The following is a 25600-nucleotide window of genomic DNA, read 5'->3' as shown; positions in this document are numbered from 1 at the left end:
ATGAGGCGCAGACCAATAACATAACTCGGACCGGAAGAGGGAAACAAGCGCGCCGAGCCAGCCAGGGGTCGCAAGCCTCAGGGGCTTCAGCTCGACTGGACCGCCGAGACCACGGGGTGAAAGGAATGCTGTTCCACAAGACCGAATCAAACACATCTCCGAACGTAATCGGGAGATTGGGCTTCTAGATACGTGTCTGAATAGGTAGACTGAATAAGTAGAATCATAGAGGCCGTTACTTAACTCACTCCCTGAATCCTCTTCCCAACCCTAAATTCCCAGGACGATGGGGATGAAAACCAAGCACTCGAAAGTCGAAATTGCAACTGAAGACATACCAGCTTCAGCAACTCCGAGTAGAGTAGAAGAGGCCACGGAGCCTGAGCTGCACCTTTCTTCGGCTACACTCCACGCCGGAGCCACCCGGCCCGCCCCCGAGTTACAATGGCATTGTCCCTTTGGAAATTTACTCTCCTTGCCGTGCTCAGCCTTTTGGCTGTCGGGGTAGACTGTACCATTTCGCCGGGTCCCGATCCTGCCCAGCACCAAAGTGTTGCGTCGTTTCTCGACCCCAGGATTACGTTAACATACAAACGAGTGAGCTTCCCACCGCACATCAATGTTTAGCTCCTCCGGGGGTGGTTATAACACGAGCTGACTTGATGGAACCGAATCGAAGACTCGGATTTGCGAAACTACCCCGGGGGTCAAGTCTTACAGTGGTTACGTCAATCTCCCTAGGAACACCAGCGAAGGACGGCTCTACGATATCCACACTTTCTTCTGGTTCTTCGAAGCTCGAAACGACGCAAATAATGCACCATTGTCGCTATGGCTCCAAGGAGGCCCCGGGGCTCCGTCTACTCCGAGTGCTGTCGGGGAAACTGGGCCGTGTTTCGTTGCCCACAACTCCCGAGACACGATCCTGAACCCGTGGTCACTCAACAACGAGGTGAACCTTCTCTACATCGACCAGCCTGTCCAAGCAGGATACTCCTATGATAGACTGGTGAACGGAACGATTGATGAAACCGTATTGCCATACGTAGTCTCACCTCTACCTCCAGGCGCACCGGCACCCGAGCTGAACTCAACTTTCCTTTTCGGCACCTTCCCATCGCAAGACCCGATGTCAACACCGAACACGACTTCCACTGCCGCAATCGCCGCATGGCACTTTATGCAGATATGGATGAGACAGTATGAATCCCTTTGTTGTTTCTGTTCCCCGCAGAAAAGCGCCCGGCTGACTCTGCCTTGCTCACGGGTTTCCGAAATACAAGCCACAAGACAACAAGGTCAGCATCTGGGCCCAGTCCTACGGTGGCCATTACGGCCCGACATTCGCCAATTACTTTGCCGAACAGAGCAAGAGCACCGCGCTTAGATCTAGTTCCAAAACAGTTATTCCACTCCAGCTCGGTACGGTGGGCATCATCAACGGTTGCATCGAGATTCTTACACAGATGCCCTCGTATCCGCAGATGGCATACAACAACACGTACGGCATCCAGGTGATCACCGAGGCAGAGTACAACGATGCCATCGATAGCTTTCCTGCATGCCGCAACCGGGTCGAAGCTTGCCGATCCCTCGCCGAAACCAAAGACCCGGCCGGAGTGGGCAATGTAGAGGAGGTCAACACGGCGTGTAGTGACGCTTACTACTTTTGCTTCGCTACAATGTGGGAAGGGGTAGAGAGCCGCGGTGTAAGTCTCTTCGGTCTTGACCTTCGAAGGCACATAACATGACAACTAACTGCAGGCACAGAGGAACGTCTACGACATCACTGCCACTATGCCGCATTCGTTCCCACCCAAATATGCAGGTGGATTCCTGAACTCCAAAAAAGTCCAGGACGAGTTGGGAGTCCCGCTCAATATGACCGGGATCTCGACGGCGGTATGGAGTGGTTTGTTGGAACCCTACCTAGGAACGTTATATTGACCGAACGTAGCGCCGGCTGACAGTATGTGACTAGCATTTATGTCGACTGGTGATTTCGTCTTGGGAAAGAACCTCGAGATCCTTGGCAGGCTCTTGGACCAAGGGGTCAAAGTTGCCTTGGTGTACGGCGACCGCGATTATCAGTGCAACTGTGAGTCAAACAAGTCTTTCACGGTTTGTTCAACCCATCTAACTCGTGTTCAGGGTACGGGGGGGAACAGATAAGCTTGGCAATCCAGTCGAAGTTCAGCACGAAGTTCCACGAAGCGGGTTACGCGAAACTTCACACCAACAAAACATATGTTGGGGGATACGTTCGACAGCATGGAAACCTGTCGTTCACGCGTGTCCTTCAGGCTGGGCACGAAGGTATCTCCGTGAAAAACGTTCTGAACATGTTTGACTTCCGTACCAGTAATGCTTACTGCAGTTGTAATAGCCCCTTGGTACCAACCCGAAACCACGTATCAGATTTTCAACAGAGTCATGTTCGACAAAGACGTTGCAACGGGACAAAAGTCCACCGCGTCTGAGGGTTACTCAACTAGCGGCCCAGACAACGTGTTCGACGTCACAAACACGGTCCCTTCCCATCCCGAGTCGGAATGCTATCTGTGGGACATTTTCCAGACCTGCACGGACTTGCAAACCGACTTATTGCGGAACGGTTCTGCGATCCTCAAGGACTTCATTATGATTGGGTACCATGCGGCGGATGGGGCCGTTCACTACTATTAGGGCGGACAGATGAGATGATAGCCCGTCGGCCGTAGTTGGTGTGCACGAGGCGTGGGGGGGTGCTCTTTCGGAATACGTAACAATGAACCGGCCATGTGATAAGATACAAGCAGGGTTGAACTAATATAACATGGAGTGAGTCCGAGTGACGGTCAAATCGCATCAATGTCAGTGCCTAACACCGTAATACCTCGCATGTCTAACTTTACCCTACTTGTTCTGCTTATAAAACACAGGCATAGCCTTAGCGTTGGTGTGTTGCGTCCAAGGGGCGAGCGGGGAACGGGCTTATGAATAACTCGTGGTTTTTGGCTTGAGATAGAACCTCAAGGAGCGCACACCGGGGCAGTCTGCATCTCCAACCCCGTCTCCATATTAAGTGATCAACGGGGCGTACGAAAGGGCCCGCCGGACACCGGATTGCACCGACATTGCAGCGCCTTTTCTATGTACGTCCAATACACCACTTCATACAACCACTCAATCGTCCCCTCAAACGTCATCGGGTCAAAAGATGAGGCGCAGAATGCCCCGACACGCGGCAGCGGGACGGCATTGAGGCCGCGACAAGTGCGATGGGGTCTTCGGCAAAGCCGACGTTGCAGTACCGAGGTTCCACTCAGTCCACAGAATCGGAGTTGATGGAAAGTAGGGCTCCGAATCCCGGCGCCACCCAGGTCAGCCCCAGCACTTTAAGAATTAGTCGTCCAGGTCCAGGGGTCGACAGGGCATGGAAAAGCTATTAAGCTGTTTCGCAGCGGAGACTCGGACGCGCGATGATGACGAGAAGCGCGGCTCAACAATGCCAGGGAGCAGGGATCCCCGAAGGCGATGGGCAAAAAAAGGGATGTGAAACATGGGTTGGCGGGCAGACACTGGATATAAAAGGGCATGTCCCTCAAGGTGGTCCATAGCATATCCCACCCGTTCAGCACAACAACAGCCCTTGGTGCACAGAAACCGAACGCATTACACCCATCATGCCAGACACAAGTAACACAGCGACAGGCACAACGCCGATACCTACCCCCCCAGGACTCCCGCTGGTTGGCAACGCTTTCGCCTTCGACTCCGAGCTCCCTCTTCGGACTTTCCAGGACTTCGCCAGAGAATATGGTAAGCTCTCATGGCTATTGCTGGTGTAAAAGGGGAAAAGGGGCTCACTGAACCGTTAGGGGAAATCTACCGCCTAAACTTGCCCGCCGGTCCGTCGGTGGTTGTTGTAAGCACGAGCAGCTCGCTGGCCCCTTCACCTTTTCTTTACCCACGACTACCGCTGACTTGACCGTTTAGAGCTCACAAGCACTCGTGCACGAACTATGCGACGACAAGAGATTCAAGAAACCTGTTTCTGGCCCGCTCGAAGAGATCCGGAACGGTGTCCACGATGGCCTTTTCACGGCCCGAGAAGAAGAGACCAACTGGGGAGTTGCCCATCGAATCCTCATGCCCGCCTTTGGCCCAGGCTCGATCCAGGGCATGTTCACAGAAATGCACGAAATCGCGGCGCAATTAGCCCTGAAGTGGGCACGACATGGCCCCGATGCGCCCATCATGGTGACCGACGATTTCACGCGCCTCACTCTCGACACGCTGGCCCTGTGCACCATGAACTTCCGCTTCAACTCGTACTACCACGACGACTTGCATCCGTTCATCAGCGCCATGGGCGATTTCCTTTCCGAATCAGGTGCCCGCGCCATGCGGCCAGCCTTGACCTCGGTATTTTACCAACAAGCGGGCCGGAAGTACTGGGAAGACATCGAAACTTTGCGCAAGACAGCCCAGGGAGTTCTCGACACAAGGAGAAAGCACAACACCGGCCGAAAGGATCTGCTCTCGGCCATGTTGGACGGTGTGGACCCGAAGACGGGACAGAAGCTTAGTGACTCGTCCATCATCGACAACCTCATCACCTTCCTCATCGCCGGCCACGAGACGACTTCAGGTCTGCTGAGCTTCACATTCTATCTCCTAATCAAGCACCGCGACGCCTACCGTAAGGCACAAGAAGAGGTAGATAATGTGATAGGCAAAGGGCCGATTCAGGCGGAGCACATCAAGAAGGTAAGGGCTGCTGCATCCGTTGACCCTGAGTTTGTAGCAGGAGCTAGACTAACGGGCACCGTCCTGGCAGCTCCCTTATATTGCCGCCGTTCTCCGCGAGTCACTGCGCTTGTGTCCCACGATCCCAATCTTTGCCCGTGCGGCGAAGGAAGACACCGTGATCGGAGGCAAATACTTCGTCGCAAAGGACCAGAGGTTCGCTCTTCTACTGGCCGAGTCACACCTGGACCCCGCTGTCTACGGGGAGACGGCCAAGGACTTTGTGCCCGAGCGCATGCTCGACGAGAGTTTCGAGCGCCTGACCAAGGAGTACCCCGATTGCTGGAAGCCGTTCGGCACTGGCATGCGGGCTTGCATTGGCCGCCCATTCGCGTGGCAGGAGGCCGTCCTCGTCATGGCCATGCTGCTCCAGAACTTCAACTTTGTCTTAGATGACCCGAGCTATGAGCTGCACTACAAACAGACCCTGACGACGAAGCCCAAGGACTTTTACATGCGGGCCGTTCTTCGAGACGGACAAACCGCGACCGAGTTGGAGCGTCGGCTCGCTGGGGACGCCACCCCTAGCAAGCAACCGAATGGGCACTCCAGGACGACAGCACCCAAGGCTGCTCTCTCCGGGGAAACCAAGCCCATGAGCATCTTCTACGGGTCCAACACAGGCACATGCGAAAGCCTTGCCCAGCGGCTTGCGACCGACGCAGCATCCCACGGATATGCGGCTACGGTGGTTGATCCGATGGACACGGCCACAGAGAGCTTGCCCACGGACCGCCCGGTGGTGATCATCACTGCGTCCTTCGAGGGCCAGCCGCCAGACAACGCGGCCAAGTTTTGCACCTGGTTGAAGAGCCTCAAAGCCAACGAGCTCCAAAATGTTTCGTACGCCGTCTTCGGTTGCGGACACCACGACTGGACCCAGACCTTCCACCAGGTCCCCAAACTCGTTGGTCAGACCATGAAAGCTCGTGGAGCCTCTCCCGTCTGCGACATGGGTTTGACCGACGCGGCCCAGGGGGACATGTTCACCGACTTCGAGCAGTGGGAAGACGACGTCTTCTGGCCGGCTATCGAGGCCAAGTACGGCGCTGCGGACGGAGCCCCTGAGGCCGACGAAACCGTGAACTCAGACAGCCTCGACGTTCAGTTCTCTAGCCCCCGATCCTCCACCCTCCGCCAGGACGTCAAGGAAGCGACTGTGCTCGCGGAGAGGGTACTCACTGCGGCCGGCAGTTCACCAAAGAAGCATATGGAAGTCCAACTCCCGGACGGGGTGACATACAAAGTCGGGGACTATCTCGCCGTGCTTCCCGTCAACTCAAAGGACAGCATCAGCCGAGTCATGCGGCAGTTCAAACTTTCTTGGGACTCGCATATTACCATCGGGTCAGACAGATGGACCGCTCTACCAACTGGCACGCCCGTTCCGGTTTACGATGTACTTGGGTCTTACGTCGAACTTTCACAGCCGGCGACGAAGAGGGTAGGTCATGGGAACGTCAAATTGATTTGGGCTTTCCGCTAACAGATGATTCAGGGAATCCTAAAACTAGCTGATGCAGCCAGTGACGATAACACCAAACAACAACTTCAGGAGCTTGCCGGTGCCTCGTACGCCGGCGAAATTAGCCTCAAGCGGGCCTCCATACTCGATCTCCTAGACAAGTTCCCCTCGGTCTCACTTCCGTTCGGCACCTTCCTGTCGCTACTTCCGCCCATCCGTCCCAGGCAATACTCCATCTCCTCGTCGCCCCTCGACAACCCCAGCCGGGCAACGCTGACATACTCGCTGCTCGACTCACCTTCCCTCGTCAACCCTGACAAGAGGTACATGGGCGTTGCCACCTCATACCTCTCGTCCCTCGTCGCTGGGGACAAGCTCCTCCTCTCGGTGCGCCCTACGCACACCGCATTCCGCCTACCGGATGCAGAACACATGGATAAAACCCCCATCATTTGTGTGGGTGCTGGTTCTGGGCTCGCCCCCTTCCGCGGCTTCATCCAAGAACGGGCCGCGCTGCTTTCCAAGGGGTCCCAACTTGCCCCTGCGCTGTTGTTCCTAGGCTGCCGCGGACCACAGATGGATGACCTCTACCGTGAAGAGTTTGACAAGTGGCAAGAGCTTGGTGCGGTCGATGTCCGGCGGGCGTTCAGCCGTGCCGAACCGGACGAGGGCGAGGCACACGGGTGTAAACATGTGCAGGATAGGCTCTGGCATGACAGGGAGGAAGCCAAGGACATGTGGAAAAGTGGTGCCAGGGTGTATGTATGTGGCTCGAGAGTTGTGGGCGAAGGGGTGAAGAAGGCCATGGGCAGGATCGTACTTGGTGATGAGGCTACCGAGGATGAGATTACGCGGTGGTATGAAGGGGTCCGGAATGACCGCTACGCCACGGATGTGTTTGACTAAGGGCAGGGTCCGGGGAGTACGGGAGCGACAGTGTGTTTTCCACTCATAGAGTTTATAGAGTTTCACGACGTTTATATCTACATGCAACTGTCCATAACAATCAACCCTAATCCGTACACTATTATGCCCTGCTCTTGATGAGATCGGCTGCCTGTATGTTGTTAGCACAGTTGCCCAGAGATAGGTTCCAAAGTTGCGCAAGCTCACCTTTTCGGCCACGGCATACACCGTCTGCTGCGTGTACGATCCGGGCAAGTCGGGCATCACGCTGGCGTCGACAACGCTGAGCCCCTTAACTCCATACACCAAGAGGTCCTCGTCCACAACACCACCCAGATTCTGTGGCAACATAGCGGCGGTGCCGATCGGGTGGAAGGAGGATGGAACCATGACAGACCGGAGCCAAGCCTCGATATCCTCCGGTGCCGTCACATCAGCGCCAGGGGAGAGCTCGACGGGGTCAAGCGTGTTCATCCTTGTCTCCAAAAAGTACTTCCGGGTAAAAGGAGTGAACTCAAGCAGAACCTCGAGGTCGGTCGGGTTGCTAAGCGCCCGATAATCGACCTCGGGCGGCGAGAAGAAGGGATCGGCAGGGTTTATGTGAACGGTGCCACGGCTGGTCGGGTGGAGGTAAACGACGGAACCCTCCTCGTACCCGCCACGCAGGAAGAAGTTGTAAGCGGCCGAGTCTTTGCTTCTCATGGATTTGGCCAGTGCTTTCTGCTGCGCCTTGTACCCGGCAATCACCTTCTTATCGGTGCCGCAGGGCAGGTGTGCCGCTGGATCCTGCGCTTCGTACCGCTTCGCGATGTCCTCCCAAGACTCAGGGGTAATGACTTGCAGAGAAAGCCAGCTGCCGCAGTTGCCAGACGCGATCGACATCGGCCCAGTCCTGTTCGCCGCAAACTGTGCTTGCGCCTCGGCGATGAAGGTCTGGTTCAACAGCATATCGTAGAAGTCGGGGTGGAAGGGGAAGTTGGTAACTGTGAGTTGATGATTGAATCAGTCAGCCGAGTCCGATCAAAGATGAAGGTGTCCCCTTACGGTTGAAGCTGGGAGCGATGGTAAACGGCTGGTCTTGAAAGTTGCTCCCGACACCAGGAGAATCAACGACAAGCGGCACACCCGCTTTCTGTAGCAACTGCTTCGGCCCGACACCACTTGCTTGCAGAATTTGGGGCGTGTGGATGGAACCGGCGGCCATGATGATCTCCTTTTTGGCCTTGACTGACCGGGCTTGGCTCTGGTCCGTTGCGTCTCCCGGAACGAAAACCACTTCGGTGGCGCGCTTGCCCTCAAACCCAACCTTCAGAACCCTCTGCCCGGTCAATGTATGGTAGTTGGTGCGTTCCGCCTCGATATCATCCCAATGTCCGGGTCTCGCAAATGATCGGAGAACAGTGGCCGGGTCAACCGATGCCGGGTGCCAATACGCTCCAGTCTCGCCGGATCCTGAATCGGATGGGAACTCGACCCCGGGTATGTCTCCAAACGCAGCCATCTCCATCTCTACAACGGAGTCAGAGCCTACCCACATAGATCACTGACACCCAGATTTTGACTCACTAAGAACTGGCCAAGAGAAAGTTGGGAAAGACGCGTGTACGTTGGAAGAGCTCCCCCAGTAATCGGCGTCGTACTTGATGTCGAACTGGCTGACCAGTTCGGGACTGGGCGGGTGGAAGTTCCACGCCTATGTGCAAGCAAGTCAGCGTTTACAAGTAGTTAAACAAGAGTTTCACTGTGATAGCCAGGGAATTCTCGACCATACCTTTTGGAAATACGGCAGGAGGCCTTCCCAGCTCCACTCGGATTTCTTCCCAAAGTAAGCTCCCCAGCGGTCATAATCTTCTCTCTGTCCTCGAAGTACTTGCATGCCGTTGACGCCGGAGCTACCTCCAAGAACCAGGCCGCCAATCACAGCAACACTGCGGTTGTTCAACCCCGTTTGGGGAACGGAGCTGATGTTAAAGGTGATGGTTGGGTCAATGAGGCCCCAAAAGCCGCCGGAGACCGTCGTTACCGAGGAAGAGTTCTCTAAACACGAATTAGCACAGCACGGCCAGGCTTGATAGGAGGCTTCTTACGGAATACACCCCGTTCCAGGACAAGAACAGAATCTATACATGTTAGTGACTGCACTAGCTTCACATAGGGCAACACGGCTGCCAACATACGCTTTCCATCCTCTGTAAGCCTGTCGGCGACGGTCAATCCTGCCGTGCCACCGCCGACGATGATGTAGTCATATTCAGGCAGAAGGTCATCAGCTCTGCTAAGGACCGTCGAGTGGGTGACTGAGCGAGCGGCAGGGCTGTAAGCGTCTACCGCGACGAACAGTTGCAGCAGGCTAACAGCGGCGAGGGAGACTTTGGAAAGTGCCATTGTGCTTGAGGAAAGGCGAAGCGTTGCTTTCCAGGAACCTGGAGAGCAAGACAGCAGTCAGAAGACACAGGAAAAGGACCCCGACTATATGTACACTTGAAATGGCCCCCCACTCCTACTTTCCTTCTCGAAGCTTGCCGCTTTGCGGCCAAGGATGCAAGAGACAATATTTTCTAACGTGTTCTGGAAGGTTTCGCGTCCAGCATGCCATTGCTGCCAGGGTCGACGAGCATTCGAGCTCGGATCCCGGGTCGGGGTGCAGGGGAACCATACCATTCATGGACAATTCCCCTCACCTCGGCCCTCCCGCCCGGATAGGGATGTGAAGGGTGTGAATTGGAAACTGTTGGCCGCATGGGTTTCACCACACCCAAAATCCCAGTTCCAGACAAGAGCCCGCGCGGTCCATCATGTGTCCCCTGCATGCATGCGTCGTCCCAGGAGGACGGATCGGCAACGTGGCGGGCCATCTTGTCCCAAGGAAAGAACCTCGAGAGAACCAAAGAAAGAAACAATGGCCTGGTTGAGCAGAAGATGAGGTGCGTCAGGGTGCAACCTCCACAGTGGCATTGACAGAGGAGCAGGGGAGCTTGGTCCAATAGGGGACACAACCGGAGCCAACAAATCCATGGAACCATCTGCACGGGCCGGGATTTCGTCAGCGGTGCCACGGTTTTTGACCCTGGCATGCAGAAAACAAAATGGTCACTTGGACCAACGCAGAATGTCGAATGTGACCGCAAAGTCCGTTGTTCCGGACCTTCTGGTGAGGCCCAAAGCAAAACGGGCTACCTTTTGCGTTGCTCCTCCAATCCTCAACTCTTCCCAGGCGGTTAGAGTCTCATAGTCGCGCAAACAATGACAGTGGTAGCTCATCTGTTGGACTGGAAGACTGGAACTCGCAGGTATTGCTATTCCCTCCCGAATAGTTGGTGGAATAGTGAGTATGGCCGTGGCAATGGATAAAACGTTGTGGGCTGTTGAAAAAGGAAGATCAACATCCCAAATCACAACCTTAAGTGGGAGAAATGCCCGGGGACTTCAAGTGTATTAACACTGTACCGTAGGCTAGGTAGGTAGGTACCTAGTTGGTGGATACGGAGGAGCAATGGGAGCGCTCCTGACACAGTTCCCACATTTGTGTCAACTTGTTAGACTACGCTATTACAGATCGTGAACGAAGCCAAGGAAGGGCCCGTACAGATGTTCTCCGGGCTAGAATTTGAATCGGGGCCTGCAAATGCCCAGTCTCAGACAAACAAACCGTGACCCAACGGTTACATGCGTGAGGTTGAAATACCCGGGAGGGTATCTTGAAATCCATTGTCTAAAACCAAACATACACACCAGACATGGCTGGGCTGGGGTACTGCTTGGGTACTAAGCGAGTGGTATTCGGTCATGACAGACGCAGAGTTGGCATTCTTGGAGGCTTGAAGATTCCCTTGACTAACAAGGTGTAAATAAGTAGTATGTCGAGAATTATCATATCAGAGTTCACTGAAATCAACAGACTTAAGAAACTGGGTTTCGACGTGATGGTGCGCGTAATAGTACAGAATCACATCATCACTAGTGGTTTCCTTCCTCAAATCTCATACCGATCGCTCTCATGGTGCACCGGCTTGTACACGAAGTAGTCGAAGCTCGCCTGAGCAGCAGTCCCGTTGATGTCGGAGGCGGCAACACCCACAAAAGCACCCGTGAAACTGCCATGCTTTTGGTGGCCACCGCACTCGTCCGAGATGATGCTCGCGTCGAAAACAGGGCCGATCTTCTTCAGCTCCTCTCCTTCCATGGCGTAGAAGAACTGCAGATCCCTCCCCCGGATGGTGAGCGCCAACCGAACCTTGCCCTCGTTTGGGATCTGGACGGCCTCCGGGTAGGGGAACCGGAGGTTGCAGAGCGGCCAGGACGCTTCGGACGCCATGATGAGAAGCTCTCGTTGGCCATCAGAATGCGCCGTGACGGTCAGGTAGAAGAAGTTGAAACGGCAGTAGTAGGCCGTCAGACCGGCAAACTGGCGTTCATCAGTCGGCGAGAAGTCGATGACCGTCTCGGCGTCGTACGAGAAGTGCGTCTGGCGCCGGGCAACCAAGGCCTGCTCGAACCAGGACCCGACAGCCTCGCGGCCGATCAGCGTCAGCTTCCCGCCGTCGGTGTTGAAGATACGGTCTGTCTCGGGCGTGCGGAGCCACTGAAAGTCCTTGTGGAGGCCGGACTCGAAAGTGTACCGCTGCTCGGCCCAGTACTTGTCCTCGTCGCGCGCGCCGGGCAGGTCCACAAACAAGCTGGGGGTGGGGCCATCCTTGACGTAGAGCCAGTCGTCGTCACCCCAGTACGCCTCCTGGATGCCAGTCTCACGGCCCAAGACGCAGCGGCGGAACTGCGTGATCGGGCGGCCAGTGAGGTGAACTATGTACGTACGGCCATCGGGAGTGTCGACAATGTCGCCGTGGCCGGCTCGCTGCAGGGCGATGTGGGGGTGGTCCTTGGACGTTATGATATGTTTCTGGGGGTGGTCCTCGTACGGGCCCGAGATGTTGCGTGACCGGGAAAACGTGCAGGCGTGCTCGTACCCCGTCCCGCCCTCGGCTGTCAGGAGGTAGTACCATCCGTTGCGCTTGTACAGGTGGGGGCCCTCCACGAGGCCGAGCTCGCTTCCCTGGTAGACGTTCTTGCGCGGCCCGACCAGCTTTCCGGCCTTGGGATCGAACTCCTGCAACGCGATCCCCGCAAATGTCAAGGGGCGGCGGCGGTGGTCCCAGAGCATGTTGACGAACCACTTCCGGCCGTCGTCATCGTGGAAGAGTGAGGGGTCGAACCCGGAGGAGTTGATGTAAAAGGGGTCCGACCAGGGGCCCTCGATGGCGGGGGCACTGACGATGTAGTTGTGGGAGTCCTTGAACGAACCGTCCTTGCGCTTGACGTCCGTGTACACAAGCCAGAACTTCTCGCCGTCGTGCGTCAGACAGGGAGCCCAGATGCCGCAGCTGTCCGGGTCACCGCGCATGTCCAGCTGGCTCTTGCGGTTCAGGGGACGGATGGCTAGGTCCCAGTTGGCGAGGTCCTTGGAGTGGTAGATTTGGACACCCGGGTACCACTCGAAGGTCGAGGTGGCGATGTAGTAGTCATCCCCGACCCGGAGGACTGAGGGGTCGGCGTTGAAGCCAGGGAGGATAGGGTTGCGAACTTGAGGCATGGTGGTATTCAGAGTCCCAGTTGTGTGTACTGGCTTGTCTGAGATCACACTGACTTGGCGGCAAATGGGGTTTATAAGTGACGAATGTTCGTACGAGCTCCTCACTTACTTACATCCGAAACCCGACGATGTGAGATGAGGGGATGCGCCGGTCCGGCGTCCCCAAGGAACACCAAACTCCACTCTCGCATTTAGCCGCCATGCACAGGTTGGGGGAGCTCCAGTGTCCGGGCGGGGTCTGGAACTGCGACTGATGTGATTGACTCGGATGAGAGAGAGGAACGGCCAAGAGGCAAGTCTTCCAGGACACCTCAAACAATAAATCCTTGCGTCTAACTGCCCTATCCACAGAAATCTCCACCCCTTAGTAGACGTAAACAAAACTCATCATTCTCACGGTCCGTCAGGCCGGCAAACGCCCGGTCTCCAGTCATCCCAGCATTACCCGTGCGGATGGATATCCACGTGCTCGTCCTCCATTGAGTGAGTCGTGGATGTAGGTAGTTAAGCGGGTTTGTTGTTGGCGATTCGCCGTCGGACCTGCAGCCTGTTCAGCAGCATTATTATTACCGACCTGCAATAAATAGACGGCGAGCATAGCAACAAACACGCCCGTGGTGTTCCGGATCCCGCTACGGTATGCCGGTGCGCTTACGGCATCAAAGAGTACGTAACGGGGCCGACGATGCCGCCGAGCGATGCTGCCACATTGAATACGGCCATCATGGTTGACTTCTTCGTCTTCCCAGCGGTGTTGGCCAGAATTCATGGAACGATGAGGTTGACGGAGCAGAAGATAAAGGTCAGAAAATACCTGATAATAGTTGACAACTTGAAGTAGACTGGGAATATACGACTGTCCCGGGGAAGGATGTATGACAAGGCAAGGCCGGTCAGGACGAAACCACCGTACCTGTGCCTATCGAGTTAGAACGGAGGCGTCCAAGAGCCTAGACTCGTTCCTAGGTAGGCTGTGAAGAAGCGTGCCATGCGGCTGTTATCTTCCAACCTCAAGTAAATGAAGGAAAAGGGGGTGATTGTGACGAGGCCGGTGACGAGCGTGAGATAGATCTTGAAAAGGGGGGTGTTAATACTGCCATCACCCTGTTGGAATGCGATTGCACACACAATTATACTGACCATTGCCATGGAGCTAAGGAGGTAGACTCTATGTGGACGAGCCCCATGGGAAAGAATAGCAACCACGGTGGTTGCTAGCCCGTTGGTCCCAAATCCTAAAGCCACTCATATCGGCTGGCCAGACCGCCAATACTAGCGGCTCGTGATGATGGGAAGTAATGGTAAGACGGTCGACCTTGAACACCTAGGAACTGGGAGAGCAGGCCGGCGAAGTTGTGAGAGGAAGACATGCAGACCAGGACAAGGGCCTAGCCCAGGATCGTTGCCGGCATTAGAATTAAGTGCCTGACTCGGCATGTTTTGAAAGGGTGACCACCAGCAATTAAAGCGAGACAAGGGGCGTCATTATATATAGCTCGACTGGTTTCTATACCATCCGTTGGTCCTGTTGTGGTTCTCGGGTGTTGGACCGAGGGACATGGGGACCGAGCATGGCCAGGTCCAAGACTCACATCCTCTTCCGTCAGAACCCCTTGAACCGATGGCTACCTTGGGTGTGGCATCCCAGTCGACGGCAACACTGACCTCGATGTCAAGTAGTTCTTCATGTCATTGCCCATAGCTATCTCGGGGAGAACAACCGTAAGGGCGATACGGGAAAGAGGATAAGTACTCAAAAACAAGGAGAACCAACGCCGGGCAGGATAGCTCGGCTTGTCTACTGTGTGCCGCCTACAGACTGACGGAGATCTTGCGAAGGCAGACGTATCCTGGCAATAAATGTCTTACCCTGCCCGGTTCCAACTTGGAAGGTGGCGTAGAGAGCCAAAGATAAACGACGCCCCAGTTCTGCATCTCAACAGCGCAGAGCCGGAAACGCCACCTCCCCTTTCTTCTTATACATGCGTTCCCGTTGGTCCCACATGGTGGCCGGTTTAAGCCTACGGACATGTGTGGACTGTTCCACGCTTCTCATACGACCCGGGTCATTAAATACAGGATCTTGAGGGCTGTCCGGAAGGGGATGTACATGCGAGGGTATATTACAAGATAGCACGCGGGAATTAGCGCCGATACACATGTCTTAAATACGTTCCACGAGTCTCTTATCGTAATGCACACCGCTGCTGGGTGATGCATCCACCGCAAGGACGAGTGCGCCGTTCTAACCATAGCGGAGGTATTAAGTGAGTACGGCAACAGCTACCAGGGCGACTAGCGCTGCGATACTCCCCCGCGGAAGAACTGGACGGAAGGCCGCCGACGATGAGCCAGGCAGGATACCGGTTGGCTCCCGGCCTAGATACCAGGCACCAATATCCGTGAGGCTGCCGTTTGCGCTGAGCATAGCGGCGTTGGGGCCGACGTTCGACACGTCGCTGCGGAAGGCGCCAAACAAAGAGTAACGCTCGACGGACTCGAGGCGGTCAAAGTATTCCGCTGACATGTTGTAAAACGTTTGCGTAGTCTCCAGGCTTTGCTCGTTGAGGTTGTATTCGGTAATCCACATGGTCTTATTCGGGAAACTGTAAAGCCGTTAGGTGAGCCTAGGCTCTTTTAGGGGGGCGGGCATATCGAACTCACGCGGCGGAATATTGCCCCATGTGGCTGGCCAGCCCTTCGAAGTTGCCATACCAATGGATGGTCACAAAGTCGTATGTGCAGTTCCGCTGCTCGTTCTCGGTGCTGACGAGCTTGGAACACTCGACTAGGAAGTTCTGCAGCCAGGGCAGGCCGGAAGAACCACCCGTACATGCCGGCAGGCCGACACGGACCCCCAGCTCCTGAAGCGGAATCATGTTGTTGACCCAGATTTGGGCGGCGGCAGAAGGCTCCATGTTGCTGCCCCCGTAGACGAACGGCCCGTCGGGCTCGTTAAACGAAAGCACGTTGGTGATGTTGACCCCTTGGTCCTTGATGAGGCTCTCCACGGTGGAGAGAAAGGAGGTGTCGTCGATGCTATCTGGGGCACCCCACATCATGGGCACGAACTCGAACTCGGATTGCGACACATCGCTGTACACCGGCTCGGGCCTGGGTTCATAATTGTAGTACCACGTCAAACTCGTCGGCTTCTCGACCCATATCTTGTCGTCTGCCCGCGTGGTCTCATTTGGTGTGAAGGCGAGCCCACGTTTGGACGAGGCGGCTGTCACCGGAGGGATGAATGAAGGGGCAGCCGCCAGCAGGGCGGCAAAAGCTGTCGTATACAGCAGCATGACCGCAAACTGTTGAGCGCAGTGTGGCTCGAGCAAAATGGATGGGAAGTTGGCGACACCGGGCGAGTCGTCGTCCTCGAGTTCGGCACGTTCGGCACACGCAAGCAGTGGAACCTCAGAGTCAAAAGGCATCAACTTGTCGAATCTTGTCACACTTCTCGCCGATTGCCGCCGACTTGAGGAAACGAGTGACTCGTCGGCAGACAAATCTTCAGGAGAGGGCGTCAACGGATAGGAAAAGCGAGAAACTGAGGAAGAAACATGGTCACAATCGGAGCAACCTTGAGTTGGGAGCCAAGGTCAGTTTCCCTCGTCTTGGACGCGAGCTGAAAACAACTGCAAAAAATGCCCAGCGACCAAATGTTGGGCCATCCAATGTTCAGCGGACCCCTGTTGCCCGCGGGGCTGCATGGAAGCGTGACTGTTTCTGGTTTAGCGTTTAACTAAATCGAGAGCCAGAAGCAATGCCAAGCAGTGCCGAGCAAGAGCCACCCAATGGTGGACATTTGTATATTTTTGAGGTCGGTCCGGGATGACGTTTCGACGCTGCGAACACGATGCTCGGGCTGTGTGATTCTCCCGTGTTTCGTGGCTGGATGGAGCTTCCATGGTCTGGATCGGTCGGCCCACTCATCGGTGATACGCGCCAGGGGTTCAGGGGCCCAAGTTTTCGGCTCGGGCTGCCCGACTGGGATCTCCAACTGCAACTGCATTGGACCATTCTTCTCAGCCAGGCGCATCGAACAGAATACTGCATATAGTCGAACGAGTTGTCCCCGTCATTGCGGCGAGCGGAGCATCGACAGGCCCGTAACTTTAACTTTGGCCCCGGGCTGCCAGGCACGCAATGGCGATCGGGATCACCCTTGGCTGATCATACTCGGCAGGGGAGCGTCGAGGAGGCAGCGTAGGGCTGATTTCAACGCCGAGCCTGGGAAAGGGAAACAGGCCAAGTCGACAGCAACGAGTCCCAGCAAGTTAGTGGTATTTGGGGGTTCGTTACCCTGTGCGTACATGAGGTTGCAATGTAACTTGGCTTCCTGGGGCTCGAAGTATTCTACCGGCAGTGGCGAAGAAAAAGGAAAAGAATGGCTGGGATGTCGCTTGGTGTGCGTCGTGTGTCGGAATCAGTTGTCGCGAAACTTCGAGGGCGCTGTTCAAACGGCAGACGTTGATTGTCGGTGTTTCTTCAGTTCCCGACTCCCGATGGAGGGATCGCATGCAGGGCTGTAACAGGTGCACCGACGAGGAGTCCCAAATTCGGGATGGACTTGCATTGATATGTAGGTAATCTGTAGGGACGTTTGTCATTGAGGGGTTAGCTGATATTCTTTCAAATTGCTTACGGCCGTCGCGGGCGCAGGAAAAAAAGATGGAAGGCGGTGTTAAGGTCTGCCATCGCCCATCGTGTTAAATGTTCACTCAGTTCGAAGCAGCAGAACTGCCGATAGTGGAGCCGCAAGTTCATCGACCCTTCCGCGGTTAGGGGACAGCGACGGGTTTCCCCGCAGGGATGCGACGGCACCAGGGCAGATCCGGCTCGGGTCAGTTTACCCCAGCCAGGCCATCGATCAGTGACGGAGACCGAGGAATGCCTCGGCAAACCGAACCCCACACATAATAACGGTTGCGACCACGCTGCCATCTTGTCGCTTTCCAACGCCGACGTCGCCCTTTATATTTGACGAGGTACCAGTTTGTCGATCTTTGCGCCGTCTACGACCGACAACGTCCCCGACCAAACACACCACTTTCCAACCCCATACCACCTGCAGACCGCAACAATGGCCGTCGAACGCCTCGGATCCATTCTCAAGCACCTCTCTCCGAGCAACTCGCTCTCGCATATGTACGCTACCCTACCTAGGCAGTTCGGAAGTTGTTCTATGGTTACCATTGTCTAATAACGCCCCGCGCAATAGCACCTCCAAGAATGCCGACGACATCGTCATTACCCTCGCCGTCCGAACGCCCCTGACGAAAGCGAGGAAGGGCGGGCTGAAAGACAGCAGTCTCGAGTACATATCTTTCGCGCTCCTCGACGAAGTGCGCAAACGGAGCAATATCGACCCCGGGCTCGTTGAAGACATCTGCCTCGGAAATGTGCGACCCTCGATATCCGAGTACAACGAAGATGCAGAAGGCTAATGCGCTGGATGTCAGGTTTCCGACGGCAAGGCCGCCTACAAGTTGCGCGCCTCGGCGCTAGCCGCTGGGTTCCCCAACACGACGGCCTGTTCTAGCCTGAACCGTTTCTGCTCCTCCGGCCTCAAGGCTGTGGCCGATGTCGCCCACGCCATTGAAAGCGGATCCATCGAGATCGGCATTGCCATCGGCGTCGAGCAGATGACGGTCGGCGGAGACGCCCTCGAGAAACCCTTCGATGAGAAGGTCACCAGCCGGTCGCAGGAGTCTAGCGACTGCATGCAGCCCATGGGCTGGACGAGTGAGAACGTCAGCCGCGACTTCGGCATCACCCGCGAAGAGATGGACAAGTACGCCGCCGAGAGCTTCCGCCGCGCCGAGCAAGCGCAAAAGGACGGCCTGTTTGACGACGAGATCGTGCCCATCAGGACCACTTTCCAGGGCCCCGATGGCCAGTGGAAGGAGATCACTGTTTCCAAGGACGACGGCATCCGGCCCGGCACTACCGCCGAAAGCCTCTCCAAGATCCGCGTCGCCTTCCCGCAGTGGGGTCCCACCACCACCGGCGGCAACGCCAGCCAGGTTACCGACGGAGGTAAGTGATTCTGAGCGTTATCATGTATCCCCCACCCATCCCGACGCTTGGCTAACAGCCCTAACACAGCCGCCGCCATCCTCCTGATGAAGCGGTCCACGGCCATCAAGCTGGGCCAGCCGATCATGGCCAAGTACGTCGGCTCGACCGTGGCCGGCCTGGCGCCGCGCATCATGGGCATCGGCCCGACCGTGGCCATCCCCAAGCTGCTCGCGCAGCACGGCATCGCGCTCGCCGACGTCGACGTCGTCGAGGTCAACGAGGCCTTTGCCAGCATGGCCGTCTACTGCCGCGACACCCTCGGCCTGGACTGGGCCAAGATGAACCCCCGCGGCGGCGCCATCGCGCTGGGCCACCCGCTCGGAGCCACCGGCGCCCGCCAGATCGTGACTGGCCTGAGCGAGTGCCGGAAGAGCGGCAAAAAGATCTTGTTGACGAGCATGTGCATCGGCACGGGGATGGGCATGGCCGGTCTGTTTGTGAACGAGCAATGAGCGGCGGGGAGAGGGGGATGATGGGATGAAAACTGCTGTGTGTAATGTGTATACAATTTTGGCGCAATATTGGCTCGCATTTTGTGGAATAGACGATTCCCTTGACACTGGCCCGATACTTTTGTGCATTTAGTTCCTCGATGGGCCCCCTTCCTTAGCCCGATTGACTCCGCGACAAAGGGAGCATGTGTGCACATACAACATCGAACAAGATACAATTAGAATCCAACTACAACCTCGTACTACTACTCGGTGCTACCCAGCATTGGAGACCATGCTAAATGAAGGGTGAGAATGTCTCGTAACACATACACGGGACCCGAATAAGTCCGCTTGTCGAAACCGAACGCCAGGGAAATGCACCGTCCCAATTGCGACCCGGATACCGAGTCACGACCACCCAGCTCATACCTCAAGGCTGGTCGACAAGAACTGCTCGAACGACGCCGGGGTCTGAAGAAAATGTTGATTAGCCGCGGAACACTAGGTTTTATGAAGAAAAAAGAAAGAAAAGAAAAAGGCAAAGCGACATACCTCGGGTTTGACGACGCCCTGGTTTGTGAGGTACTTCAAGACGCCCTTGATCACATCGAGCTGCTCGTCGGCCGTCAGCTCCATGATGGCGAGCTCCATGACATGGGTAACCGAAGACCGCTTGAAGGCGATGAAGGTGTGGTAGTAGATGAAGGCGAAGAGGCCCATGATGAACTGGCAGTCCATTCTGTCCGTCATGCCACCGTGGCCAGGGATCGAATCACCAAAGTCCTTGATCTTAAACGTCCGCTTCAATCCCGAGGCAAAGAAGCCGCCGAACGGCGCGATGAGAGAGGCGAAACTGGCCCAAAAGAAGGTGTGAATCTGCATGGGAGACGTCGTGATGCTGAGGGTGTAGTTGGGCGGGAGGAAGAACAGCTGCGGCGTCGAGTAGGTACGGGGGATGAAGACGGGGTTCGGGTCGCAGTCTAGACCGGTGAAGATGTTGGCGCCGAGGTTCGTCGCGGGGCAGATGAAGTACTTGGAGCGCAGCAGGATGTTGGTGAGGACGACGCCGAACAGGACAGTCATGATCCACGCGCCAACGAACCCCTCCACCGTCTTCTTGGGGGATAGCTTAATGAGCTGCGTCCGGCCAAAGGTGATGCCGCAGATGTAGGCAAAGATGTCGTTCGTGATGACCAGCGCCGCCGGCATGAAGAACCAGATCATGCCCTCGAGGACGTTGTTCATGATGAAATGGGCCTGGACAACGATGAGGAAAAGAGCCATGTGCGTCCAGGCGAATTGGGAGAACTGGAACTTGAGGTGACCGGTCTTGAGCGAGCCAACGAAAAAGACAAAGCCTAAGTAAAGGGGGGCATTTAATCAGCATCTCGGAACCCGAGGGTTTGCAGGAAACAAGCAGGCGGGGGTCCATACCGAAAACGTAGAGAATGAAACTGATGAAGCGGTGGTGCGTCGCCAGGGGCAGCAACACCTTGTCCACCAAGACGATATGTTTGAGGTAATATACCACGCTTTCTCCGTACAAGAAGTACATAGTGGTCGCGAGCCAATACCAATTTAGGCTCTTGGTGGACTGTAGATCCCGGGCACGACTGGGCACGTTGGCGATGGCGATGACCTCCTTGAACGAGACGATCTGGATTGCGGTGATGATGACCAAGATGTAAACGTGACCCATAAACAGCGCGGCGAAGAAACCGCCTATCATGACAAAGGTCCAAAAGGTTCGCGTGATGAAGTTGGCCTTCTTCTTCTCGTAGTCGGATTGTTGTTGCTCCTCAGGGGTAGGGGGTTTCTGCGGCCATAATCGTCAGCTCTCGAACCTGCATTCAACAACCCATCACAAGGGGAACTCACCTCCTGGATGTTTTCCAGCGTCCCAGTGGACCTGGCCTTGATCGGCGACCCCTCTTCGCTCACATCGCTGAAGCTCGAACGACGTCCTTCTTGGCCGTTCGAGTGCTTGTTGTTATGGGAGAATTTGACTCCCCGGCGCGATCTGCCCGTCATGATGGAAAATGACCGTTGATTTCTGGGCTGCTAGGTCGTCGTCTGATCGAAGCCAGCTCTGAGTGGGAGGGAGGGCGGGTAACAAAGGGGATGCAAGACCGCGCGTCAGCTCAGCTCGATCGGAAGCCTGGGACTTGGCTTATTCGGGGGTCGCGGGTTGGTCGCAGGATTGCGGAGAAACGGCGCAAGGACAGGAGGATTCCCGGCGTCCTCTCGTTGATTCTTAGGGGTGATGGGCAACGAATGTTGGGCTGGGTTCGGGTCAACTCGCGACCTTGGAAGTTGGGAGAAGGAAATGCTGGGTGCCCGGAAGTACAGATGTACCAGCCGCAAAGCGGATTGGCGTCTGAAATTTCGAGGTTTGGAGGCCCTACGTCAATCCGACCTTGGCTCCTTGGCTCCTCAGCTCAGCAAGAGCAGAGTGGGGCAGATTGAGAACCAGCGATTGGGATGGTCAACAGCGCTGACAGGATTAGCAGCAACAAGCGAAAAATGTATCAGATGAACTTCTGGTCCGACATGGTTACACGGTGGGCAGAAGCCGGACAAATTTGCAACTGCATGATATCGCTGTGGCTAACAGCCTGCTATCTGAGGATTAACTTTGGAAAACATGGAACTGACCACATCCACCTATCGAGGGGCTTGGCATGGACCCAAGAGGGAGAGAGCTGTCGCGAATCACATGTCAAGCATTCACTCCACGCATCGGAGTGCTTGCACACCGAAAACCCGGCCAGGGCCTTTCAGGCTCGATGGACCCTGAGGTCCCGGAACTCCGCTAGCCTCAGCGCCGTCTCGAGCGCGGCTGGCCGCGACGCGTCAAACGCCGAATTGAAACCGCATCCCAACGACGCAACCCCGCGACCTCGCACACACCGGCAAAGCCACATTCTATGCGCGGGCACATTGCCCTATCATGCTCTGGCGAGGTTTCAACGCCATGGTCATGTCTAAAATTGGACGCAATCAGCTGCGGCCATGGATGACTTTTCCGACGACGGCTTCGACGACCTGAACGACACGGTGCTGCAGGAGCTCGAAAATAATGCGATTCAATTTACTCAGGCTCAACAACTAGCTCAATCGCAAGCTGCACCGCCCGCGCAGAACGATGCCTTCGAGTACGAGTTCGAAGATGACGACCTCGATGATACCGTCGTGATTGACGAACACGCTCTCCCGCCGCCCCGCCCCGCGCCACAGCAGACTGCCGTTCCGATCCAACAACCCCGCCATACCACGACAGGCACACAGCGATGGAACCAGCACCTGCCGCCCTCGAGGTTGGCTTATCCAGCACGACCGCAGTACGCGCCGCCCTCACGACCGGTTCCTCCGCCTCTACCCTCTCGGCAACGGTACCCAGCTGGTTCATCGCAACGGCATCCTCCTGTGGCATCAGCGCGCCCGCAACAAGGGGCCCAACAGTCACAATTTGCCCGGCCGCCTGTGCCAATCCCCCACACATATGCGGCTCGACCGTCCCAAGTCCACCATGGCGCTGGCCCCGCAAGCCAGAACGAGATCATCGCGACACTGCGAGCTCGTGTGTCGGAGTTGGAGTCGCACCTCACGGCATCTAACGGGGAAAATTCCATCCTTCGTTCTGCACGCGGCAAAGACCGCGTAACGTTCGAAACGGAGATCGCGCGTATAAAACGAGAAAACGCTGAGAAGCTTGCCGAGCAAGAGCGCATCGCCGAGCAAGCGCGTGCAGCAGAGCGTAGCACTGCGACCGAGCTGCAGTTTGCCCGCCAGGACCTTAGAGAGGGACTGGGGCGCACAAAGTCCAAGCGGAAGGACGGTCCGGCAACGCCTAGGAAGGATAGGACATGGGGGATGGCCGATGGTTTCGACGGCATCGAGGTCCTCTCCAGTCCCAGTAAAACCCAGAACTTGAGACGAAAAGATTCTGGCCCTGCTGCTGTTCCCGCCGTCGAGCGCACGCCAACGAGAGGAAAAAGGAAGCGCCCGATTGTTGACAGTCCAACATTTGCTCTTGAAACAGACGGAGGAGACTCGGTGTTCGATAGCGCCGACGCCGTCAACGCACCATCCTTCTCTTCGTCGACTGTCCCGCGGCCGTTACCCCTGGATGTAAGCCCTTTCTAACCTTACCTATCATGGCGTGAAAGTCCATGTTGCACCGCTAACCGTCTCGCAGTTTTTGAGGCTCTTCCTAGATCACACCGCGATTCACGATCAGCCCCCGACGTTCGATGTCTTCTCGCACTACACCTTCCCTGCGGACCAAAAGCATTCGCTCGCATCGATAATCCTCCAGAAACTTCCCCAAATGGGAACTCCCGGCGAACCATTAACCCTCTTGGTCGACTTTGCGGACATGCTGATCGAGATGTGGCACCAGTGTCTTGCGCAAAGATACTACGGGCCCATATACCACCTCGTCGCCTTGACCATGTACACTCTCGAGCTCAACGCGGCTGAAGTCGCGCCGCACATCATCTCATCACTTATTCCGGTCTGCGCAACAACATGCCGCCTTGTGGCACTTCCCCGGCTCAACAGCGTTGATGGCGATCTGTCGGCGCACCCAGACGCGGTAGTCCGGCAGCTATGCCTGAACATCGATGTCACTCATTGCCTTTCCCTCCTCTACCTCGCCGCCCTAGCCTGTCTGCCAGCCCCTCTCCAAGTCTCTGACGCCTCCGATGCGCCACAACCTTGCCCACAGCTGGAATTCTGGAGGACAATGGAATTCGACTTCGTCTTGACGATGCTCTCCCCAAAACATCCGGAAACGGATTGGTTGGTCATGATGTCCATCTTGCGGACGTCGGTCACCTCTACCAGCATCGGTCCCATCCCCTCGTCGACAACCGAATCGCCGAGCGGCCGCTCTGAGACAAGGAACCCCCGTGCAGTTGCAGCCACTGTAATTGACTGCGTATCTTCCTTTTTATGCGAGGGGCCGCGATGGGCAGCTCACGGGTCTGCGAAAGAAGTTGCCGTCAGGTGGGCCGCACTCGAGACCCTAACAACGTTTGCTACGAGTCACTTTGGCGCGTTGCAAATCGCAGAGAGCGACGTTGCCATTCCTCGTCTTGTCACGGTGTTGTGCTGGGCTATCGATCGCCTGTATGACTCGGACCTGCCCTTGCAGACCGGGAAGCGGATGGACACGGGAAACTCTCGGCCCGACGGCGGCGATGAAATGGACGTGGATCAACAAGATTTAGATGGCACCGAGGACATGAAAATAGATGGGGGCGAACCAGACGCCGAAGCCTTGGGTGTTACGGAGGAGACCGCACTGGATGCGATAACCGACCCTATGAGCCTCCTCTACAACATCATCTCGCGGGCAACACGGTTGCTCCATTTTATCGTCACGGACCCCAGGACATCAGACGCCGCCAACACGTCGGCGAAGCTGGCTGCTTCTCACGGCGGCTCGCAACGCTACTTCCTGGCGCTCGCGAGGCTCAACTTTGCTGAGGAAGATCTGGTTCTGGAGGCCGGGATCGACGCCGAAACAGTAGAGTTGGCGCATGAGCTGCTGGAGCTCGCCGTGACGCCGGACGAAGGCGAGGAAATTGGTGACATGTTTGATTGATATGGTGTTTGCGAGTGGCCGAGGCTATACCTAGGTGGGAGGTGGTTGGCAGACGAAGTCACGGTTGATACCCCGGGCGTGTTCCAGGCATTCATGACGGAAAATGTATGTTTTGACAGACATGACACTTATTTGAACCTGTGTCTTCAGTCTCCTGCATTTGATGAACCCGTCGCTTGCTTCCACTTCCTCTGCTGCTCCAAATCCGACACTGCTCGAACCTCGCGCCTCGCGCCTCGCAGTGTCTGGGATCCGGTGCTAGAGGCAGTGAGGCATGACCAACAGGATCCGTCCCAAGCCCAATTCTTGGTGGGGCTGCGGCGAAGCTGAGCAATCGGAAACAAAGATTGATGCTGCAATTGGCTGGCCAGGGGTAAGTGGAGTCACGTGGATCGCGGGGTTGTGATGGTTTGTGCATCCCTCCAATCGCCCAGCCTCGAATCTCCCAAGCCCATCCCCCCGAGCCTCGATGGACCCTGTGTGCCTGTCACCAACGATGCTTGCCAGGCCCGCCCAGAAAAATCGCCGGCGGGACGCCCCGAAGCCGCGACACCACTTCCATCTAACTTGTGATTCTGAATTGTTTCTGACCGCTCACCCTCAACCTTACATTACCTGATGGCTGCGGATGCAAACAGAGAAAAACGCTTTGCATTGTACCCTCACATTTAACGTTGACGAGCCGGGCTTGAACGGGAACCCCAATTGGCCCCGTCTTATCTCCC

At 56.2% G+C, this 25600-nt stretch overlaps 11 protein-coding genes across 11 annotated transcripts; 5 read left to right on the top strand and 6 right to left on the bottom strand.

The window, feature by feature from the left end:
* The first annotated feature begins 217 nt into the window (after positions 1-217).
* Positions 218-2906, top strand: B0H64DRAFT_412220 (Alpha/Beta hydrolase protein). The gene is made up of 7 exons (XM_062804908.1): positions 218-597; positions 680-1200; positions 1268-1709; positions 1771-1912; positions 1982-2098; positions 2152-2316; positions 2387-2906. The coding sequence occupies exons 1-7, from the start codon at positions 445-447 to the stop codon at positions 2683-2685; spliced, it is 1839 nt and encodes a 612-aa protein (XP_062653891.1). The 5' UTR covers positions 218-444; the 3' UTR covers positions 2686-2906.
* A 458-nt stretch (positions 2907-3364) lies between these two features.
* B0H64DRAFT_452284 (cytochrome P450) lies at positions 3365-7222 on the top strand. The gene is made up of 5 exons (XM_062807195.1): positions 3365-3801; positions 3861-3907; positions 3979-4752; positions 4823-6235; positions 6290-7222. Exons 1-5 carry the CDS (start codon positions 3666-3668, stop codon positions 7160-7162), a joined length of 3243 nt encoding a protein of 1080 aa, XP_062653890.1. The 5' UTR covers positions 3365-3665; the 3' UTR covers positions 7163-7222.
* On the bottom strand, positions 7197-9912 carry B0H64DRAFT_368318 (GMC oxidoreductase-like protein). Its single transcript, XM_062801971.1, has 7 exons — positions 9340-9912; positions 9250-9282; positions 8934-9199; positions 8729-8855; positions 8207-8671; positions 7370-8145; positions 7197-7313 (listed from the first exon to the last, which is right to left on the bottom strand). The coding sequence occupies exons 1-7, from the start codon at positions 9545-9547 to the stop codon at positions 7284-7286; spliced, it is 1905 nt and encodes a 634-aa protein (XP_062653889.1). The 5' UTR covers positions 9548-9912; the 3' UTR covers positions 7197-7283.
* A 1008-nt stretch (positions 9913-10920) lies between these two features.
* Positions 10921-12871, bottom strand: B0H64DRAFT_412213 (glycosyl hydrolases family 43-domain-containing protein). The gene has a single exon (XM_062804907.1). The coding sequence runs from the start codon at positions 12747-12749 to the stop codon at positions 11136-11138; it is 1614 nt and encodes a 537-aa protein (XP_062653888.1). The 5' UTR covers positions 12750-12871; the 3' UTR covers positions 10921-11135.
* A 180-nt stretch (positions 12872-13051) lies between these two features.
* On the bottom strand, positions 13052-13992 carry B0H64DRAFT_412211 (uncharacterized protein). Its single transcript, XM_062804906.1, has one exon. The coding sequence runs from the start codon at positions 13516-13518 to the stop codon at positions 13180-13182; it is 339 nt and encodes a 112-aa protein (XP_062653887.1). The 5' UTR covers positions 13519-13992; the 3' UTR covers positions 13052-13179.
* Positions 13554-13992, bottom strand: B0H64DRAFT_57187 (uncharacterized protein). Its single transcript, XM_062808454.1, has one exon. The coding sequence runs from the start codon at positions 13896-13898 to the stop codon at positions 13677-13679; it is 222 nt and encodes a 73-aa protein (XP_062653886.1). The 5' UTR covers positions 13899-13992; the 3' UTR covers positions 13554-13676.
* Positions 13993-15012: 1020 nt separating this feature from the next.
* Positions 15013-16048, bottom strand: B0H64DRAFT_378590 (glycosyl hydrolase catalytic core-domain-containing protein; the record flags this gene model as incomplete). The annotated part of the gene is made up of 2 exons (XM_062802598.1): positions 15013-15355; positions 15414-16048. The coding sequence occupies 2 exons, from the start codon at positions 16046-16048 to the stop codon at positions 15013-15015; spliced, it is 978 nt and encodes a 325-aa protein (XP_062653885.1).
* A 314-nt stretch (positions 16049-16362) lies between these two features.
* On the top strand, positions 16363-17597 carry B0H64DRAFT_57145 (uncharacterized protein). The gene is made up of 2 exons (XM_062808453.1): positions 16363-17331; positions 17412-17597. Exon 1 carries the CDS (start codon positions 16544-16546, stop codon positions 17279-17281), a length of 738 nt encoding a protein of 245 aa, XP_062653884.1. The 5' UTR covers positions 16363-16543; the 3' UTR covers positions 17282-17331; positions 17412-17597.
* On the top strand, positions 17479-19390 carry B0H64DRAFT_368311 (3-ketoacyl-CoA thiolase). Its single transcript, XM_062801970.1, has 4 exons — positions 17479-17897; positions 17971-18151; positions 18212-18788; positions 18858-19390. The coding sequence occupies exons 1-4, from the start codon at positions 17833-17835 to the stop codon at positions 19280-19282; spliced, it is 1248 nt and encodes a 415-aa protein (XP_062653883.1). The 5' UTR covers positions 17479-17832; the 3' UTR covers positions 19283-19390.
* Positions 19391-19549: 159 nt separating this feature from the next.
* On the bottom strand, positions 19550-21434 carry B0H64DRAFT_57141 (cytidylyltransferase family-domain-containing protein). The gene is made up of 4 exons (XM_062808452.1): positions 21143-21434; positions 20699-21080; positions 19817-20622; positions 19550-19735 (listed from the first exon to the last, which is right to left on the bottom strand). The coding sequence occupies exons 1-4, from the start codon at positions 21293-21295 to the stop codon at positions 19688-19690; spliced, it is 1389 nt and encodes a 462-aa protein (XP_062653882.1). The 5' UTR covers positions 21296-21434; the 3' UTR covers positions 19550-19687.
* Positions 21435-21917: 483 nt separating this feature from the next.
* B0H64DRAFT_427652 (uncharacterized protein) lies at positions 21918-25137 on the top strand. The gene is made up of 2 exons (XM_062805797.1): positions 21918-23395; positions 23463-25137. The coding sequence occupies exons 1-2, from the start codon at positions 22277-22279 to the stop codon at positions 24873-24875; spliced, it is 2532 nt and encodes an 843-aa protein (XP_062653881.1). The 5' UTR covers positions 21918-22276; the 3' UTR covers positions 24876-25137.
* The last annotated feature ends 463 nt before the right edge of the window (positions 25138-25600 follow it).

Source organism: Chaetomium fimeti, assembly GCF_033439085.1.
Source record: "Chaetomium fimeti strain CBS 168.71 chromosome Unknown B0H64scaffold_13, whole genome shotgun sequence".
NCBI classification, from domain to species: domain Eukaryota; kingdom Fungi; phylum Ascomycota; class Sordariomycetes; order Sordariales; family Chaetomiaceae; genus Chaetomium; species Chaetomium fimeti.
Note: the sequence above shows the minus strand (reverse complement) of the source record. Positions and strands in the feature narration are given on the sequence as shown.

Excerpts from the sequence above, each read along its gene's own strand:
- B0H64DRAFT_412220 (XM_062804908.1), top strand. The coding sequence starts at position 445 with ATGGCATTGTCCCTTTGGAAATTTACTCTCCTTGCCGTGCTCAGCCTT. Across the intron at positions 2,099-2,151 it reads CCGCGATTATCAGTGCAACT|GGTACGGGGGGGAACAGATA; the intron begins GTGAGTCAAACA and ends ACTCGTGTTCAG. Across the intron at positions 2,317-2,386 it reads CCTTCAGGCTGGGCACGAAG|CCCCTTGGTACCAACCCGAA; the intron begins GTATCTCCGTGA and ends CAGTTGTAATAG.
- B0H64DRAFT_452284 (XM_062807195.1), top strand. The coding sequence starts at position 3,666 with ATGCCAGACACAAGTAACACAGCGACAGGCACAACGCCGATACCTACC. Across the intron at positions 3,802-3,860 it reads GGACTTCGCCAGAGAATATG|GGGAAATCTACCGCCTAAAC; the intron begins GTAAGCTCTCAT and ends CTGAACCGTTAG. Across the intron at positions 6,236-6,289 it reads CACAGCCGGCGACGAAGAGG|GGAATCCTAAAACTAGCTGA; the intron begins GTAGGTCATGGG and ends CAGATGATTCAG.
- B0H64DRAFT_368318 (XM_062801971.1), bottom strand. The coding sequence starts at position 9,547 with ATGGCACTTTCCAAAGTCTCCCTCGCCGCTGTTAGCCTGCTGCAACTG. Across the intron at positions 8,672-8,728 it reads TTTCTCTTGGCCAGTTCTTA|AGATGGAGATGGCTGCGTTT; the intron begins GTGAGTCAAAAT and ends ACTCCGTTGTAG. Across the intron at positions 7,314-7,369 it reads TGTATGCCGTGGCCGAAAAG|GCAGCCGATCTCATCAAGAG; the intron begins GTGAGCTTGCGC and ends AACAACATACAG.
- B0H64DRAFT_412213 (XM_062804907.1), bottom strand. The coding sequence starts at position 12,749 with ATGCCTCAAGTTCGCAACCCTATCCTCCCTGGCTTCAACGCCGACCCC.
- B0H64DRAFT_412211 (XM_062804906.1), bottom strand. The coding sequence starts at position 13,518 with ATGAATTCTGGCCAACACCGCTGGGAAGACGAAGAAGTCAACCATGAT.
- B0H64DRAFT_57187 (XM_062808454.1), bottom strand. The coding sequence starts at position 13,898 with ATGGCAATGGTCAGTATAATTGTGTGTGCAATCGCATTCCAACAGGGT.
- B0H64DRAFT_57145 (XM_062808453.1), top strand. The coding sequence starts at position 16,544 with ATGGTGGACATTTGTATATTTTTGAGGTCGGTCCGGGATGACGTTTCG.
- B0H64DRAFT_368311 (XM_062801970.1), top strand. The coding sequence starts at position 17,833 with ATGGCCGTCGAACGCCTCGGATCCATTCTCAAGCACCTCTCTCCGAGC. Across the intron at positions 17,898-17,970 it reads AGCAACTCGCTCTCGCATAT|CACCTCCAAGAATGCCGACG; the intron begins GTACGCTACCCT and ends CCCGCGCAATAG. Across the intron at positions 18,152-18,211 it reads AAGACATCTGCCTCGGAAAT|GTTTCCGACGGCAAGGCCGC; the intron begins GTGCGACCCTCG and ends GCTGGATGTCAG.
- B0H64DRAFT_57141 (XM_062808452.1), bottom strand. The coding sequence starts at position 21,295 with ATGACGGGCAGATCGCGCCGGGGAGTCAAATTCTCCCATAACAACAAG. Across the intron at positions 20,623-20,698 it reads TTTCATTCTCTACGTTTTCG|GCTTTGTCTTTTTCGTTGGC; the intron begins GTATGGACCCCC and ends CCCTTTACTTAG. Across the intron at positions 19,736-19,816 it reads AGGGCGTCGTCAAACCCGAG|ACCCCGGCGTCGTTCGAGCA; the intron begins GTATGTCGCTTT and ends CATTTTCTTCAG.
- B0H64DRAFT_427652 (XM_062805797.1), top strand. The coding sequence starts at position 22,277 with ATGGATGACTTTTCCGACGACGGCTTCGACGACCTGAACGACACGGTG. Across the intron at positions 23,396-23,462 it reads CGCGGCCGTTACCCCTGGAT|TTTTTGAGGCTCTTCCTAGA; the intron begins GTAAGCCCTTTC and ends ACCGTCTCGCAG.